The sequence below is a fragment of the Apis dorsata genome, unplaced genomic scaffold (assembly GCF_000469605.1).
Source record: "Apis dorsata unplaced genomic scaffold, Apis dorsata 1.3 scaffold_525, whole genome shotgun sequence".
In the NCBI taxonomy this organism is placed as follows: domain Eukaryota; kingdom Metazoa; phylum Arthropoda; class Insecta; order Hymenoptera; family Apidae; genus Apis; species Apis dorsata.
The window spans coordinates 452818-472452 of record NW_006263748.1 but is presented as its reverse complement, the minus strand read 5'-3'; the positions used below and the strand labels follow the sequence as shown (position 1 = coordinate 472452).

The 19635-nt window shown below is 28.5% G+C and overlaps 2 protein-coding genes across 4 annotated transcripts in view; one reads left to right on the top strand and one right to left on the bottom strand.

The window, feature by feature from the left end:
- Positions 1 to 1404: 1404 nt before the first annotated feature.
- On the top strand, positions 1405 to 16221 carry LOC102670907 (dynein heavy chain 3, axonemal-like). 2 transcript variants are annotated; one of them, XM_006620683.2, is made up of 12 exons: positions 1405 to 1670; positions 2600 to 2829; positions 2905 to 3114; positions 3540 to 3902; positions 3975 to 4185; positions 4593 to 4820; positions 4908 to 8732; positions 8838 to 9143; positions 9272 to 14308; positions 14489 to 14646; positions 14758 to 15526; positions 15907 to 16221. In XM_006620683.2, the coding sequence occupies exons 1-12, from the start codon at positions 1644 to 1646 to the stop codon at positions 16201 to 16203; spliced, it is 11661 nt and encodes a 3886-aa protein (XP_006620746.2). In that variant the 5' UTR covers positions 1405 to 1643; the 3' UTR covers positions 16204 to 16221. The 2 variants fall into 2 exon arrangements, with proteins under 2 accessions (XP_006620746.2, XP_031368750.1); XM_031512890.1 differs by lacking the exon at positions 1405 to 1670 and having other exon boundaries at positions 2723 to 2807.
- A 392-nt stretch (positions 16222 to 16613) lies between these two features.
- The window catches only part of LOC102671039 (trans-1,2-dihydrobenzene-1,2-diol dehydrogenase-like), a 4705-nt gene continuing 1683 nt past the window's right edge, over positions 16614 to 19635 (bottom strand). For both annotated transcript variants that reach the window (XM_006620684.2, XM_006620685.2), the window contains exons 2-5: positions 18706 to 18907; positions 17639 to 17930; positions 17026 to 17423; positions 16614 to 16772 (exon numbers count right to left, since the gene is read on the bottom strand). In XM_006620684.2, coding sequence (XP_006620747.1) covers positions 16669 to 16772; positions 17026 to 17423; positions 17639 to 17930; positions 18706 to 18907 — 996 coding nt within the window. In that variant the 3' untranslated portion in view covers positions 16614 to 16668. The remainder of the gene's footprint in view (positions 16773 to 17025; positions 17424 to 17638; positions 17931 to 18705; positions 18908 to 19635) is intronic.

Below are 19635 nucleotides of genomic sequence, written 5' to 3'. Positions count from 1 at the left end.
AATGTTAGATTTTTATAATAGATAGATACAAATATAATGTACATGTATATGTAAAATAATATGAATATAATTTATACATTATATACATATAATATGAATGTAATTTATATAATAATAAAATAATTTATACTTAAGTATATGTTTAGTTCATGTTGTAAATTTTATCTTAAAAGACTTTATTCATTATAAAATATTATTAACTTATAAGATTTATCAATAAATTAATTTTATTTTTTATAAAATAAAATAAATAATTTCTTTAATATCTACATGGAAATAAAAGAATAAAAATATTATCTTGTAGAAAATATTATTTAAAATATTATATTTAAATATTTGCAGAATATATATAATGTATGAAATGAAATATCTTTTTAAAATTATTTAGTATCGATATAAATCTTTATGTAAATAGATATTATTTCACTTATTTATTATAAATAAAATCTATATTTATATAAATATTCAAAATGTAATACATACATTTTTATTAATTATTATTTCAATAATAATAAATGCTTAGTTTTTCATTTTTCCATTATTATTCATAATTTCAAAATAATATTAACACAAATTTTAATATTTATTATGGTTACCATAGCTACATTCTTATTTACAATTTAGATACTTTCCTCATACAAGATATACATTTAACATACATTTTCAATGAAGGTAATGTACTTAAAAAATAATAGTTTTTTTTTATATATTGCATAATAAAATTAATATAAATATGTATACAAATAAATGTCAATTAATGAATAATATAATAAATGACAAATTTTACATAAGTAACTTATTTTTTTCTAATTCTATACGTATTATTTTAATATTTTTAAATTTAAATATATTGATAAAATATTCAATATAATTTTTATTTATATATTATATATTTACAATATCTCATTTAAAAGTGTATATAGAAACAAATGATTTTTATCTTCTATCAAATTAATAAAATTTAATGTTTTTTAGAATTAAATGATTATTGTATTATAATATGAAATAAAGTAGAATTAAATAATTATTTTATGAAATATTTTATATATATTTTATGAAAATTAAAATTTATGAAATAATTAAAAATTGAAATTTATTATTTTTGCTTAAATTTTATATTAAACTATAAACTTATAATAATAAATTTTATGTATTTATGTATTATTATTTTATGTATTATATATAAAAAAAATTATTTGTAAAATGATAAGAAAAAAAAACAAAATGATGATTTTTAAATATCATTGAAATCTATATATAATCTATAACCAATAATTATTATTTATATAAATTCATAACACTTATAACAATATAATAATATATGAATTATATTAAATTATATATGAACAAAAATTATATTCAAATAAAAATAAATGTTTTATATCAATAATATAATATAAAAATAAAATATTGAAAAATAATATTAATAATACAATTTATTTATTTTTGAACAGAAGTTTACTAATTCATCAACAGAATATATTAAAAAATATAAAAATGTGCAAAAAGAAACAGTTGTTACAAAGCCTTTATCAAATATCATTAGTTTAAAAGAATTGGCAGATGATACATGGTTGTGGAAAAAAAGTCAAAAGGACTATACTACTAAAGCACTTAAAAAATGTATAACCAAAAAGATAAAAATGAAAAAGATGTTAGCAGAAGAAAAGGTAACGCAATTTCAATTTTTACTTATATATGAATTAACTTATATGAAAAAATCTCTATTATAATCATATTTAGCATAATATATTATACGATTACAGAACATTCATATATATATCATTAGCAGAAAAATCCTAAATAATTATTTATATACATAAAGATTGATGATATAAATAAAGCAATCTTATTTATACTCTTACAACTCTTAAATTAGATTCATAGATTAAATAAGATTCATAGATTTTTTTCTAGTTACACAAAATATTCATATTCGTCATATTTATTATTGTTCCCATTTCGTATCTTCGTAAAATTCGAAAACTTTTTTCTAAATGACAAGAGTTAAAAGAAAGAATTATCTCTCCAATTTTTTTCTTTCAAATTCAAAATCTAGGAAATATACGCCATATATATTTTGTACTATATATAAATGAATCTATATATAAAATATATATATATATATAATCTATATATAAAAGAAATGAATCAACGTAAATCAATTATTTTTAACGTTTTAAATTTGTATTCGAAGTTTATAAAAGTAAAATAAAGGAAATTATATAAAATTAAATTAACAATCTAATATTCAATCTTTAGAAAATTATTTATAATTCACTCGGTAATAATAGTAAGATATATAATAATATAAAAATATTAAAATAATATACATTTTAAATACATTTGCATAAAATTCTTAACAACGAGAAATTATTTTATTTCTTTTCCAATAGAATGTAAAGTAAGAATAGCATAATTTATTTTACTTTGTTTTTACAAATAACACGATTAAGCGAGTAGTTTTAAAAATATTATATTTATTAATATTTAATAAATTAGAATTATTAAATATTAAAAAAATGAGAAAAAAGGTATTATGTTTTTATAATTAAACATATTAGTATTATAGAATGATATTATAGAATTATATTTGCAGATATTTCAAATAATTGAAGCCGAAATTCCGAAATCTGTGGAAGAACGAATAGAAGAAGTATTGAAAGAAATTAAAAAGAAAAAAATGGAATTTGTAGAAGAATACCAAATCGATAAACCAATACATTTTAAAAATTATTGTATTAGTGATAGTGATTTAGATTATTATGATAATATCCATTTTGTAGAAGCAAGAAAATATATTACCGGTAGATTACGAAAATTTGCAAAGTTTGTTTATCAAAATTTTAATTATTTTTATTTCTATATATATAATGATAAATTTTGATGAAAATTTTTTTACAGATTTGATGATTTAATGACTGAATTAGAAACAGAAATTATTGATACTTATAAACAAGTTCTTATAAAATCCATACAGGAAGATTATCCAATAGTCATACGAGCACCTGTCCCGTGGCATCAATCTAAAGTGATGGCAAGTCATTTAATGTATTATAATTTATTTATTGGAAATGAAATATTGAGAAATGTTCAAAATTTATATTTTATCAAGTAAGCATTGCAAGTATTTTATTATATAAGAAATAGCGCGAGACTCAAAATTAATATAAGGAAAAATATAATGAAACATAAAAATATAATAGAACGATACTTAGATGTTAAAAGCATAATATAATAATATTTTTAATTAATTTTTTTGTTTACACACAATTACCACAAATTAATGATAGTTTGTATTATATTTATAATGTATTTTCAAAATTTGTTTCGGAAAAAAGAATAAGTATTGGTTTATTGGTTTACAAGTATATAAAAATGATTATATTATAATTATTTTAATGAAAATATTTAAATAATTGACTTGAAATATTTAAATATTTAAATATGACTTGAAATATTTAAATAATTATTAGCTAGAAAATCAATATGTGAAATATTTAATTTTCAAAACATGTATCAAACATTTATTTTTTCAGATATTATGAATTAACGATAGTAAATCTTCAAGATCTGGGAACTTTTCCTATTCCAGCAAATGAAATACTACCGAAAATAAGTTTATTATGTGATAAAACTATAGATTATCTCATTAAATATTGGTTAGCCGATGTTGCTGAACTTTTTTTAGAAAAAAAATACGCTTGGTCTTGTTTTTTTGAAAAACATTATAATGCATCTACAGTATTGATAGAGAAATATTTTAGAAGTGTAAATTCTCTTTTATCTATACAATTACGAATGATGATAATGAAAACATTAAATAATATTAGAGATTTTTTCATGGAATATAAAAGTGGAAATTATTTTGAGGGTGATTACAAAGATCTTATGTTTTACAAGTATGTAATTTATTATCGTAATGTATATTAATAATGTATGTACATGTAATGTTCATTACAGTTACATTTTAGAAATCCTTTTATAACAATATCAGTAGTGCCAAAACTTGGTACTTTTTTATTAAACTGTAAACCAAGTGTTTTAGAAGTACTAGTAATAATATCACATTGTTTTGATAAAATTTTAAATGTTGGAACATTGATTCCAAAAATTGAAAGTATTTTATTTCCGGAATTGCAAAAAAAGGAATTTTTATTCTCTGTATCACGATATGAAGAATCGGTAAATGAAATGTTATTAACTTTAATATTTTTTTTTGAATTAATTATCAAAAGATTATATGGCTATATTTTCCTATATAAAATAGGAAATATAAAAAAACATAAATATCAATTCCAAGAAATTTTTGATTTTTTTTCTTTATTGAAAGATAAGATGATCAAGAATACACGTGAGCTTTTTCGTATTATATAAAATAATATATTTAGATCGTTTAAGTTGATTTGATATATAAATAAAATTTTTTTTACAATAAACATATACAATAATAAAAAAAAATTTTAAATTAACTAAGATGATATTCACAGATAAAGAATAAAAATCTAAATGGCTCGAAAAACTATTTTAAAATGTTATAAACAATTTTTCGTTTTGATTAAAGTAACTGACATTAATATTAAATATAACAGGTTTTAAAAATAATTACCGATGTACTAGATGTTATTACTGCTCATATTAGCGGTCCTGACATTTATCTAAAATGTTATAAACATTTATTATATTTAGTTGCTGGTCAGGCTAAAAAAGCTTTAGATAATTTTTTTATGATCGAACCCATTCCATATTTACATGAATTTGAACAAAAAATAAAAGGATATGATGAGCTTAGACAAGAAATTTGTATTTTTCGAAACAAGGTAAACATACAAAACATTAATACAAATGATATATATTTTACGATAACGATATCGATGTTTTCCCTATTTTATTCCATTACATTTTAGATTCCTTTGAACATGATAGAGATTGACTGTATGATCGTAAATGATACTTTAAGACAAATTCTTTATGATCTTCGTATGCAAATCTGTGATTTCTTTGCAAATGAACTACGTTCCAATAATCGTGAATTGTGTTCCGCTTTTGATGTAATAGCGGAAAATATTTCACAAATGCCTGAAAAAACAAGAGATGTCGTTGAGTTGTACAATTATTTGTGCGAAAGTCGAGATACAACCTTGTTCAATTTGAAAAGGAAATTATTACGTTCCGTAGAATTAATATTATTCCTTTTTGACTATCATCCACTCTCGGATGATGATATTTATTTGAATTCCCGAACTATCACATGGCCGAAAGAAATGGAAATCGTAATGGAATTAGCGAGTACGAGATTAAATATGAGAAAGGATTACTTGGAAGAAGTGTTACGTATAAAACGGGATAATTTTGATCAAAAGATACGTGAGATACAATTGGCGATTGATCAATTTAAAAGAAAGGATCCACCTGTATTGACCATGGATGAAATGGAAATCGCAGTGGAAGAAATTGAACGTCTTTCCAAAGCAATGGAAGAAATTAGGAAGGAAGTTGAAGAGATCAACGAAGAAGAAGGACTTTTAGATATGGAATTGAGTCCGTATTTGGTAATTCCGATAATGTCAATGTTAGTCAATGCACTCGATACTCTTTGGCACATAGCGTTAAATTTTCACAAGAATTATGACAAATGGTTCTACGGGCCATTTTTCAATCTCGATGCGGATGACATTAAAGACGAAGTTGACAACATTTGGCGTACATTATATAAATTGATTCGTATTCTTGCTGATATTCCCGGTGCGCGAAAAATTGCCGAAATGGTCCGTGCAAAAGTGGATAAATTTAAGCAATTTATCCCACTTTTGCAAATTATATGTACCCCTGGATTACAGGATCGACATTGGAATTTAATAAGCCAAATAATACATGCAGATATAATATTGACAGCTGTGAGCAGTCTTTCGGATATGGTAGAATTGGGGTTGTTGCTTCATATAGCTAAACTTGAAGAAATAGCTTCAGCTGCTATTAAAGAGTATACACTTCAACAAAGTTTGAAAAAGATGAAGGAGGAATGGTCAGAAATTGAATTTAAGTTTGTACCGTATCGTGAAACTGGTGTTTTCATATTAACTGCTATTGATGATATTCATCAATTATTGGACGATCATATTTTGAAAGCTCAAACTATGAGAAGTTCTCCCTTCATAAAAGCTTTCGAAGAGGAAATGCAAATTTGGGAAAATAAATTGCTGTTGATGCAAGACATTATCGATCAATGGTTAACATGTCAAGCAACTTGGATGTACTTAGAACCTATATTTAGCAGTGAAGATATTGTACGCCAAATGCCGACGGAATCTAAGAATTTTCGTAGAATGGACAAGATTTGGCGTAAAATTACAGCGTACGCTTACGAACATACTTACGTACTCAAAGTTACCGATATGCCAAACATATTACAAGAATTAATATTATGTAATTCATTATTGGACGAGATACAGAAAGGATTAAACGAATATCTCGAGAAGAAACGTTTATTCTTTCCAAGATTTTTCTTCCTATCAAACGACGAACTTTTGGAGATATTGTCCGAAACTAAAGATCCTCAGAGAGTGCAGCCTCATTTAAGGAAATGTTTCGAAGGTATTAGTAAATTACGATTTACCAAAGATGAAGAAATTATTGGAATGTTATCGGCTGAGGATGAATACGTTCCTCTTAGTGGGAAGATTTATCCAGCGGATGCTAAAGGAATGGTGGAGAGATGGTTGTGCCAAGTCGAAGCATTAATGATAGCCTCGCTTCGAGATATTGCCGAGCAAAGTATCATCGCGTATTTCGATACTCCTAGAGAGGAATGGATATTCAGTTGGCCTGGTCAAATTGTTATTTGTTGTAGTCAAATACATTGGACTAGCGAAGTTTGCGAATCATTCGAAAATAAAACTACCGAGGAATATTTAGACCAGTGCAATCATCAAATTGAAAAAACAGTTACTATAGTTAGAGGTAGACTGGAGGCTGGCGCAAGGATAACGATAAACGCTTTAATCGTAATAGATGTTCATGCACGAGATGTATTACATCTGCTCATTGAGAAAAAAGTAAATAACATTATGGATTTTGATTGGATATCACAGTTAAGATATTATTGGGTGGAGCATAGCATTATCGTTTCGATGATCACGACCACGGTAGCATATGCGTTTGAATATCTTGGAAATACATCAAGACTTGTGATAACGCCGTTAACCGATCGATGTTACAGAACTCTAATGAGCGCTTTAAAATTAAATCTGGGCGGTTCGCCCGAAGGTCCAGCAGGAACTGGTAAAACGGAAACGGCAAAAGATCTTGCCAAAGCTGTTGCTAAGCAATGTGTCGTTTTTAATTGTTCGGAGGGGCTCGATTTTCAAGCAATGGGTAAATTTTTTAAGGGACTTGCACAATCAGGAGCATGGTCCTGTTTCGATGAGTTTAATAGGATAGACTTGGAAGTTCTTTCGGTGATTGCTCAACAAATTTTAACCATTCAGATGGCTATAAGTGCAAAATTGGAGACGTTTATATTCGAAGGTACAGAATTAAAGCTAAACCCTACCTGTTACGTTATCATAACAATGAATCCCGGTTATGCCGGCCGTCAAGAATTGCCTGACAATTTGAAAGTTCTTTTCCGCACGGTTGCGATGATGGTGCCAGATTATGCCATGATAGGAGAGATCACCTTGTACTCTTTTGGTTTTATAGATGCAAAAAATCTGGCAGAGAAGATAGTTCATACGTACAAATTATGTTCTGAACAATTAAGCTCGCAAAATCATTACGATTATGGTATGCGAGCTGTGAAAACCGTACTTATCGCAGCTGGAAACTTAAAGTTAAAATACCCGATACAGAACGAGTCTATTTTGGTTCTTCAAGCGATCATCGATGTCAATCTACCGAAATTTTTGGCTCAAGATATTCCTTTATTCAATGGAATATACACGGATCTCTTTCCAGATACCATTTTACCACCTCCGCATCGCGAGGAATTGATAGAAATAATATTTATCATTTTAAACAAACGTAATCTTCAGCCTACGCCTTGGTACATAGAGAAAATACTTCAAATTTACGAGATGCTATTGGTACGCCATGGCTTGATGATCGTAGGCCACACGTTGAGCGGAAAGACTCAAGCATATCAAGTTTTAGCCGAATCATTGGGCGAATTATCTGGTAGAAGACGCGTTGTCATGAGAGAATTTCCAACGATTTACAAGATAATTAATCCAAAATCTATTACATTGGATCAGCTTTATGGTAGTTTCGATCCGATATCGCATGAGTGGAGCGATGGTGTTTTGGCCAATATTTTTAGAGAGTTTGCGCAATCTATTACGGTGGACCGGAAGTGGATAGTTTTCGATGGTCCCGTTGATGCTGTATGGATCGAGAGTATGAATACGGTTCTCGATGATAATAAGAAACTTTGTTTGATGTCCGGAGAGATTATTCAAATGTCAGTTAAGATGAACATGATGTTTGAGCCGGCTGATTTGGAGCATGCCTCGCCAGCTACCGTTAGTAGATGCGGCATGATATACATGGAACCATCCGAACTTGGTTGGCATGCGCTATTTAATTCCTACAAAACGTATCTTAGGAATAAGTTACTTATCGAACAGTACGAATTGATTATAGAATTGATCGAATGGTTAACCAAACCAATTCTATTTTTTATACATATATATTGCAAAATATTTGTAGAGGTGTCAGAACTTCACATGTTTCTGGTAAATAAATATATATTATTAATTATTTATTATTAACGTTAATTATATTAATATTAGATTCGATTAAAGTTTGTTTAAAATATATATATTTTATAAATATTTTAGTCTTTTACAAAACTTTTCACCGCAATGTTGGATGGAGAGGTACAAGTTAGTACAGTTTGGCTTCAATGCGTTCTATTATTCAGCTTAGTTTGGGGAATGTGTTCAACATTAACAAGCGATAGTAGAAAAATTTTCGACGTCTATTTGAGAAAATTATTACTTGGAAACGACGAAGAGCATCCTAGACCGAAAGCGTTTAAATTAACGAAACAACAAATCTTCCCTGACAAAGGAACCGTTTACGATTGGATATATGATAAAAGAAATAATGGAACCTGGATACCATGGATGGACACGATATTACAGGTAATGAATGAACACTTTAATATAAAATTCGTTCGTAAAATAATTTCGTGTAATAATATAGACAGACTTTTTTTATACCGATATAATTTAAATCTAACAATAAATTTAAATTTATATGTATTTTTTAGGAGTCTTTGTTACCAGATGTAAAATCCGAATTAATCGTGCCCACAAACGAAGTAGTGATCCAATATTTCTTCATGACTCATCTTCTCCATAGATCAATACCTATTTTATTTGTCGGGCCAACTGGCACCGGGAAATCCGTAATTGTATTAAATTATTTAGAATTTCTACCCAGAGATAGATACATTGAAAATATTATAAATTTGAGCGCACGTACCACTGCAAATCAAACTCAAGAGATAGTAATGTCAAAGTTAGATCGTAGAAGGAAAGGTGTGTTTGGCCCGCAAATGGGGAAGAAATGCGTTTTGTTCGTCGACGATCTAAGTATGCCAATGAAAGAAATATATGGAGCCCAGCCACCGATCGAGCTCATTCGTCAATGGGTAGATCACGGCCATTGGTACAATCTAAAGGATACAACGACGTTGTATTTGGTGGACATGTTTTTGATTTGTGCCATGTTACCACCCGGAGGAGGTTCGAACGTAGTCACGCCTAGATTGCTTCGACACATGCAAATAATTGGTATCGATTTTTTCGAAGAAGTGACAATGAGCAAAATATTCTTTTCAATTCTCGAGTCACATTTCGCGAAAGGATTTTTGCCGGAAGTCTCGAGATTGGGAAGAATGGTTGTGAGCGCGACAATGGACATATATCTCGGCGCGATACGAACGTTTCTACCGACTCCTGCAAAGAGTCATTATACTTTCAATTTGCGCGATTTTAGCCGTGTTATCAAGGGTATACTTTTGGTCCCAGGCCCTAGAATAAAGGAGCCGGATAAATTAATTAGACTTTGGGTTCATGAAATATACAGGGTTTTTCATGATAGGCTAATAGATACCGCCGATCGGGAAAAATTGTTCACAATGGTTCACTTTACTTGTTACGATCAATTACGTCAACCGTTGGCAAAAGTACTCGGTAGACTGTTAAAAAAAGGAGAGAAAGACGTTACGAGTTCTCACATGCAAGATCTGTTGTTCGGTAATTACATAGATCCTGACGCTGTTCCCAAAGTATACGACGAAGTGGAAGACTTGTACGATTTGCAGCAAAAAATGGAATATTATTTAACGGAGTACAATATGCTTTCTAAAACGCCGATGCCGTTGGTTTTGTTCAGATATGCCATTGACCATATTTCTCGAGTTTCTCGAATATTACAGCAAGAAAATGGACATGCTCTTTTAATAGGAATAGGTGGATCAGGCAGAAGTTCTTGCGCTAAATTAGCGACTCATATGAGCGAATACGTTCTCTATAATATAGAAATTACCACGACTTACGAATTTTCGGAATGGAGAGAGGATGTGAAGAATTTGTTGTTGCGCGTAGGATGCGATGGAAAATCTACTTCTTTCCTTTTCGGTGACCATCAGATCAAGGACGAATTGTTCGTCGAAGATATAAATATGATTTTGAACACGTCCGATGTGCCAAATTTATACGATACCGAGGAAAAAGCTCAAATTTTGGATAAAATGTCGACCATAATGCATGCCATAGGAGGGAGAAAAATCGAGGTCACTCCTATGATCCTTTATAACTTGTTTCTCGAAAGAATAAAGAAATGTCTCCACTTGATCTTAACCATGTCTCCTATAGGAGATAAATTTCGAAATCGTTTGAGAATGTTCCCTTCCCTGATAAATTGCTGCACCATTGATTGGTTTACCATTTGGCCTGAGGATGCCCTGGAAAAGGTGGCACGAGTTTCGTTACAAAATATCAATATCAGTTCGAGTTTACGAGAAAAATGTGTTAATATCTCGCAAAAGTTCCATACGAGTATCTCGTTGGCCAGCGAGGATTATTTTATCACGCAAGGTAGAAGGTATTACGTAACACCGACGAGTTTCCTGCAGCTTATCAAATCGTTTTGCCAATTGTACGATCGGAAAATAGAAGAGATCACCGCTCAACAAAGGCGATACGAGATGGGATTGGAAAGGTTGGATTTTGCAGCGAACGAAATAGCATTAATGAAGGAAGAACTTCAAGCGTTGCAACCAAAATTGCTAGCGCAATCGGAATTGAGCAACCAACTGATGATCAAAATCGAACAGGACACTATCAACATCGAGGCGAGAAAAGAAGTCGTGGCTGCCGAGGAGGCTTTGGCGAACGAGGCCGCTGCCGCTGCACAAGCTATAAAGGATGATTGTGAGAGTGATTTGGCCGAAGCAACGCCTGCATTGGAAGCTGCATTAGCCGCGCTGGATACTTTGAAACCAGCGGATATCAGTATCGTGCGAGCTATGAAGGCTCCACCGGCAGGTGTAAGATTGGTGATGGAAGCTATTTGCGTTTTAAAAGGGGTTAAACCTGACAGGGTTACCGACCCGGCCACCGGCCGAGTCGTGGAAGATTACTGGCCAGCTTCCATAAGGATATTAGGCGATTTGAAGTTTCTCGACAGCTTGAAGAACTTTGACAAGGATAACATACCGCCGGCGTATATGAAAATAATTCGGGACAAATTTATAAACGACAGAAGTTTTCAACCCGAGGCTATCAAGAAAGTTTCGACGGCTTGCGAAGGTCTTTGCAAATGGGTGCGGGCGATCGAGGTTTACGATCGAGTGATTAAAGTCGTTAAGCCGAAACAAGTGATGCTGGCAGAGGCCGAGGCTGCTCTTGCCAAACAAATGGAAGCTTTGAACGCTAAAAGAGCATTGCTTCTGGAAGTTACTCAGAAATTGCAAGCGTTGAACGATGAATTTGTCGAATGCATGAAAGAAAAGAAGAAGCTCGAGGATCAGATTGATTACTGTATGAAAAAGTTGGAAAGGGCTGAAAAATTGCTAGGCGGTTTAAGCGGAGAGAAACATAGATGGCAGGAAACAGCTATTATGCTAGGTGCGAGTCTGTATAACGTTATTGGAGATGTTTTATTATCTTCAGGGGTAATTGCTTATTTCGGAGCTTTCACCGTAGAATATAGAAATAAATTAATCGAGGAATGGCATAAATCTTGCGTGGAAATAAAAATCCCATGCAGACAAAAGTTTGATTTAATCGATATTTTGGGTAAATCGGTGGAGATCAGAGCATGGATAATTTTTGGTTTACCAGCGGATCATTTTTCCGTGGAGAATGCTATAATCGTGAAAAACGCGGATCGTTGGCCGCTTATGATCGATCCCCAAAACCAAGCAAATAAATGGGTAAAAAATATGGAGAAGGAAAATAATTTGGCGGTGATTAAACTGTCTGATCCAAATTACGTGAAAATAGTAGACACTGCTATACAGATTGGCATACCTGTTTTGTTGGAAAATATTTTTGAAGAAATAGATGCGATATTGGAACCTGTGCTTCTCAAAAACGTTTATAAAGAACGTGGTGTTTTATATATAAAATTTGGGGAAAATGTTATCGAATACGATCCTAATTTTCGATTTTACATTACAACGCGTTTAAGAAATCCTCATTATTTGCCAGAAATAGTTGTGAAAGTAACGTTGTTAAATTTTATGATTACACCTCAAGGACTTAAGGATCAATTATTAGGTATCGTCGTAGCCAGAGAATTGCCTGTTCTCGAAGAACGAAAGAATCAATTAATCGTGGAAGAAGCGAATAACAAAAGAATATTGGAGGAAATAGAGAATAAAATTTTAGAAGTTTTGTCTGTAGCGGAAGGGAATATTCTCGAGGATGAAACGGCCATTACAATCTTGTCGACCTCAAAGAGATTGGCCGAAGAGATCGAGGCTAAGCAAAAAATAGCTGCTAATACGGCATTAGAAATTGATTTCGCCCGTGGTAAATATAAACCTGCTTCCGAGCACGGCTCCGTTTTATTTTTTTGTATTTCCGAATTAGCAAATATCGATCCTATGTACCAATACTCTTTACCGTGGTTCATTCACCTGTATGAAATGTCGATAGCTAAAAGTGAACATAGCGACGATCTCGAGATTCGAATAAAAAGCTTAAATACATATTTTACGGCTAGTATTTACAGAAACGTGTGTCGTTCTTTATTCGAAAAGGATAAATTGATATTTTCTTTCGTTTTATGTATCGGCCTTTTACGTGCCGATGATAAAATCGAAGAAGATCTTTGCACATTTTTATTAGCGGGTGACGTAGTTCTGGACAATCCTTACCCTAATCCAGATCCTTCTTGGTTGAGCGATAAATCTTGGGCCGATGTAGTTAGAGCTACAAATTTGCCTAACGTTGAGAAATTAAAAAAGTCTGTCGAGACGCACACACTGCAATGGAAACATTATTTCGACTCGGTTAATCCTCAAGAGGAGATTTTCCCAGAGCCGTATCAGGATGAGACCGAGACTTTGAGAAAGTTGGTCATACTTAAATGCATAAGGCCGGATAAAATTGTGGTTGCTGTGCGAATGTTTGTTGCATATAATATGGATCGTTCTTTCATAGAACCTCCTCCGTTCAATCTTCAAGCATGTTATAACGATTCAACCAACGTGAGCCCTCTTATTTTTATTCTTTCTCCTGGATCTGATCCAATGGCGAGTTTAATCAAATTTGCGGAAGATTATGGAATATCAAAAGAGCATTTAATGACTATATCATTGGGACAAGGTCAGGGTCCTATAGCTATAAATATGATAAATAAAGGGATACAAACCGGAGAATGGGTAGTTCTTCAGAATTGTCACTTGGCAATTTCTTGGATGAAAGAATTGGACGCAGTTTGCGATGAAATTATTACACCAGAGAATACGCATGATAAATTTCGATTATGGTTAACCAGCTATCCATCCAAGGATTTTCCAATTTCTATATTGCAAAATGCGGTCAAAATGACTAACGAACCGCCAAAAGGATTGAAGAGTAATTTGTTGAGGAGTTATACGAATGATCCAATATCGGATTCAGTTTTCTTTAATCTTTGTACTAAAATAAGTCATTGGAGGAGCTTACTTTTTGCTCTATGCGTCTTTCATGCTGTTATTCAAGAAAGACGTAATTTTGGACCATTGGGTTGGAACATTCCTTATGAATTCAATGAATCAGATCTTCGTATTAGTATTTTACAATTGCAAGTAAGTTTACAAGCATGAGATATCTTCGTATAGTAATGGTACAAGTATTAACTATTTTATATAGAAAATAATTAAAAATAATTAATTAATAAATAATCAAGAAATATTATTTTATACATCAAATGTAACGTCTTTTTAAAATTATTCTATAACAATTTTTTATCTTTTCTCTTTTTTTAGCTATTTTTAGACGATTATGAAGAGGTACCATTTGATGCACTTCTTTACTTGACCGGTGAATGCAATTACGGTGGTCGTGTGACTGATGATAAAGATAGACGTTTGTTAAATACGTTATTGCGAGAATATTACAATGAGGAAGTTCTTATCAATCCACAGTAAATTATACGCTTTACATATATATTTTTTATACGTTCGAGAATATATTTTACTTTAAATGAACTTTAATATATACTTTAATACATGAACTTTTTATATTTTTAATACAGATATTGTTTTTCACCAAGTTGTGTATACCGTTTACCAGAAAATACTGATCATCATGGATGTTTAGATTATATTTACAATCTACCTATTACTCAACATCCAGAAGTATTTGGTTTACATGAAAATGCAGATATAACAAAAGATAATCACGAATCATTGCAATTACTTAGAGGAGCTTTGTTGACACAGCCACATATTACTGGAGTGGGAGTTGAAAGGGATATTGACGAAATGGTTTATAATTTATGCGATGATATTTCATCGAAATTGAAGATAAAATTTGATATTTTAGCAGTATCTAAAAAATATCCAGTACTTTATATAAATAGTATGAACACGGTTCTGCGTCAAGAACTTATTAAATTTAATCACCTTGTTGATACGATTAAAATAACATTAGCTGATGTACAAAAAGCCATTAAAGGATTAACTCTGATGTCCTTTGAATTAGAAGAAATTTTTTCGAGTATGAGTATCGGTAAAGTGCCGCTTACTTGGAATAAAGTGTCTTATCCTTCTCTAAAACCGTTAGGAAGTTATATTAATGATTTAATAGAGAGATTAAACTTTTTTCAAAATTGGATTGATTATGATGCACCAATTGTATTTTGGATATCTGGATTTTTTTTCACACAATCTTTTCTTACGGGTGCTTTACAAAATTATGCCCGCAGACATAAAATTCCAATTGATAAATTAGATTTTGAATTTGAAGTAACCGAGTTTGAAAATGATATCGACATTGCACCATCTTATGGCGTTTACATAAAGGTAAGATTTTTATTATTATAATTAAATAAAAAAAAAATTGAAAATTGTAAGGGATAAAGAAAAAAAAAGATAAACTATCAGAGAGATGAACTTATGGCTCTATTATTTATCCGAAAATTCGAATAATATATTAATAATGAAAAATGAACGCGTTAATGAATACTTTGAGATCGATATACTTTTATATCTATACTAGAATTAATAATGTGCATAAAGAAACTTATGTATTAAATTTTCTTAAGAAATAATATTCTCTTAAAAAATAATATAAGAATCAAATAATATATATAATTTTTATGATAGTATTATTATATATTAAAGGAAATTAGTTTATTTATAATATATGAAACTATCTTTAAAAAATGTATTTGAATTTTTAGGGTCTATATATGGAAGGAGCAAGATGGAATAGAGAGATAAAAGAAATCGACGAATCTAAACCGAAAATAATGTTTGATCTTCTTCCTATAATATGGTTGAAACCTGGTATAAAAGCTGAATTTATTATTGAATTCATGTATCATTGTCCTGTATATAAAACAAGTGAAAGACGTGGTGTTTTAGCTACTACTGGTCATTCTTCTAACTTTGTATTATATATTTTGCTCCCGACGAAAGTCAAAGAATCTCATTGGATTAAAAGAGGAGTAGCTTGTTTATGTCAATTAGATGATTGAATTATCAAAAAAAAAAAACAATTTACAATCAATTTTATCCATATATATGTCAAAATAATATTAAATTTAAAAATTATACATAGAAAGATATATAATATAAAAGAACATTTTTGTTTTAATTATTTTTCTAAAATTGATCTGCTATTTTATATATTTATAAATATTTTATATGATTCTTTTATCTTTTTTTATATCCGATAGATATATAATATAATAATGTATTAACACAGTTTATTTGAAATAAAAAATTTATGCACCATTTCTCAAATGGATTATAAAATAAACATAAGAATAAATATCATAAAAATAAAATACATTCATGCAACATATTTATTTTCAATAGATATTATTAAATATAATTTGTATATATATATTATTGTTATTATATAAAAATATTTTTTTTAAGTTTCAATATGTTTCTTATAGAGCATATTAAATCAAGTAAAATAATTTTCTCAAAGTAATTTAATCTTCAGAATATGTAACTCCAATCTGTTTTCGAATCTCATCTTCTAATCGTGCAATTAATAAAGAATGATTATGTGGTACTTTAGGACTTTCAATCATACCTAGAATGAAAAAAGACTATTAAACAAACAATTTTTAATTAATATATAGAATTAGTATACCTAAATTTCATCAACTAATTATTTGAGTGATTCGAAAACGATATTATGTCATCGTGCAAATAAAATTTTTTTAAAATGCTAAAATAAAATATATTTTAATTTTTCTTTTTTTTTTAAATTAATCAAAATAAAAATAATTTACATTTGAATAATATTTTTTTATTAATTTAAAATAAATAAAAAAAAATGATACCTTTTAGAATACAATTGCGAACTTCATTGGCTTCATAACTCAATCCAACACTATTAATAAAATTAAACTTGGATTTAGTTTCAGGAAGAGAAACATTTACTATTTCATTCGGCAATTCTACAGTCGTCGGACACCAAAACTTTGGCACTTTTATCATTCCTTTCGTACCAATAATATAAGCCTCATTGGGCAAATCAACTCGGGAATGAGTAAGAATAGTTGCAGTATGATTTCCTTTATAAAGAAAACTAATAGATGTAGATTGATCAACTCCTTCTTCGTTCAAACAACCAGTAGCTTGTACAGTATGAGGCATTTCATTATCAAATATTAAACAAGCAAACTGTATTCCATATACTCCTAAATCCAATACAGTTCCTCCTCCCAGATTTTTTATACTAAGCAAAAAAAAATATATTTTTTAATATAACATAATAAATTCGAAAGTTAGGATATATTTTCTACAGCAGAATAAATTAAATTATGTTTATTAATATATAAATTTATTTTTGCAATTTTTGAAATTTTAATTATTTTAATTATTTAGATACATAGAAATTTATAGAAATTTTTAAACTTTTTATTTTTAATATAAAAAATGATCGTTACGTACTTCAATCGTTCAACATCAGGCATTTTAAATCCAAAAGATACTAAAACTTGATAAATTTCTCCAATACTTCCAGATTCAATTTCTTTTTTAAGTATTTCATATATGGGAAAACATCTACTCCAAATACCTTCCATTAAAAACAATTTCTTTTCTTTTGCTAAATTTATTAATTCTGTTGTTTGCTTTAAATTCATAGTTAAAGGTTTCTCACATAAAACATGTTTTCCATGATTTAACATTAATTTGGCAATTTCAAAGTGTTGAGGATGCAATGTTCCAATATATACAACATCTGTAAATTTGAAAAGAAATACTATAAAAAATATATCAATTATATTATAATATATCAATTATAATATATTAAAATAAAATTATAGACTATAAAATTTTTGTAAAATTTGTTTTAAATAAATTGTTGAACAATAGTCTTTTGCCTGATAATGGTTGATTTTAAACAATTTAGAACATAATTTTTTTTTATATTTAATGTCTGATGTCGATTTTGACAAGTGATCGAGTTGTTTTCTAGCGATCATACCAAAAATAAATTCAAATTCTATAACATTAATTTTGATTTAGAATAGATATAATATTATTATATATTATAATAATTAAGATTTCTTGCTAATATGAATATATAATTTCCTGACCCATAAAAGACAAACATATTCCATGATGAACTTTTTTCAAAGCAATAATACTTTTTTTTTAAATTTGTCATCAATTAATAAATAATATATCATTTTAAATGATTTATAACTGCATCTTCAAAGATTATCTAAATCATTTTTAAAATCTTCGCGCCACTTTTTTAAATATATAACAAAATTTAATCGTTAGTATTATTACATCATAATAAGTATAACTAAATAGTTACAATTAAAATAGTAAATAATTCAGTTATTTGAAAAATTAAATAATTAAAATATGAATAATTCTTCGTAAAAAAAATAATTTCTAAAAATTTCAAATTTACATTTTTTTACATTTTATAAATAAATAAAACTTTTTGATTAGATTTTATATAATTTTAAGAAAAAGTTATAATTTTTAATGTATAAACAAACCAATATCATTATCCTCCGCTAATTTTGTATAACTGTCGAATGCTTTTTTAATTTTATGCAAACTAGAAAAATTTTGTGCTCTTGATAATTCACGTGCTGCTACTGCAACTACTATATGCTCAGATTCTGGTAATGTTTGTAAAGATGATACGAAATCATGTGATATTTTTCCAGCACCTGCTATACCCCAATGAATAGCCATCTGTAATAGCGTAATTAATAAATAATTTAATCATTTGATATTAATGATATATAATTATGTAATTTTAAATTTATAATTATTATTTAAAATTATATACAAATATATGTTATCGCATACGCGCGCGCGCGTGATGTGTGTATACAAGCGCGAGGTGTACATATATATTATATATTTTTAAATAAAAAATATAAATTATAGCATAATCGATAAGAAAATAATTTTATACATAAATAAGTACAAAATAAAAATAATTTGATTATTTTTTTTTGTTCCAAAAAAAAATAATGTTTAATATAAATTATAAAATAAAATTTAAATAAAAATCGAATCATTAAACAAACACATATGTGTATAATATTTCAGTTTTAATATATAGATATTATAACATTATAATCATAATATATTATAATATTACATATTATACCTAATAATTATATCTAATAGTATTATATCTAATAACTTTTGAAAATGATATAAAGCATTTTTAAATTTTTCTACTGAATACATAAAAGAAAAAGTTTAAATATTTTCAAAATATTATATTATTATTATCCAATTTAAAAACAATATCGAAAAAAATTTTAATTAAAATTGAATGTTAAATAAAAAAATAAATAAAAGAAAATAAATTTACAAATAAATATCATTTATTATTTTGTATAATATTATTAATGTTAAATAAGTTTTTCATTAAAAACTTTAATATGATAATAATAAATGGAATCAAT

What these genes read in the sequence shown, in the direction of transcription:
- LOC102670907 (XM_006620683.2), top strand. Translation starts at nt 1,644, where the DNA reads ATGAAAAAGATGTTAGCAGAAGAAAAG. An exon ending in AGATGTTAGCAGAAGAAAAG is followed by an intron (nt 1,671 to 2,599) that starts GTAACGCAATTT and finishes TTATATTTGCAG; the next exon opens with ATATTTCAAATAATTGAAGC. An exon ending in CTTATGGCGTTTACATAAAG is followed by an intron (nt 15,527 to 15,906) that starts GTAAGATTTTTA and finishes TTGAATTTTTAG; the next exon opens with GGTCTATATATGGAAGGAGC.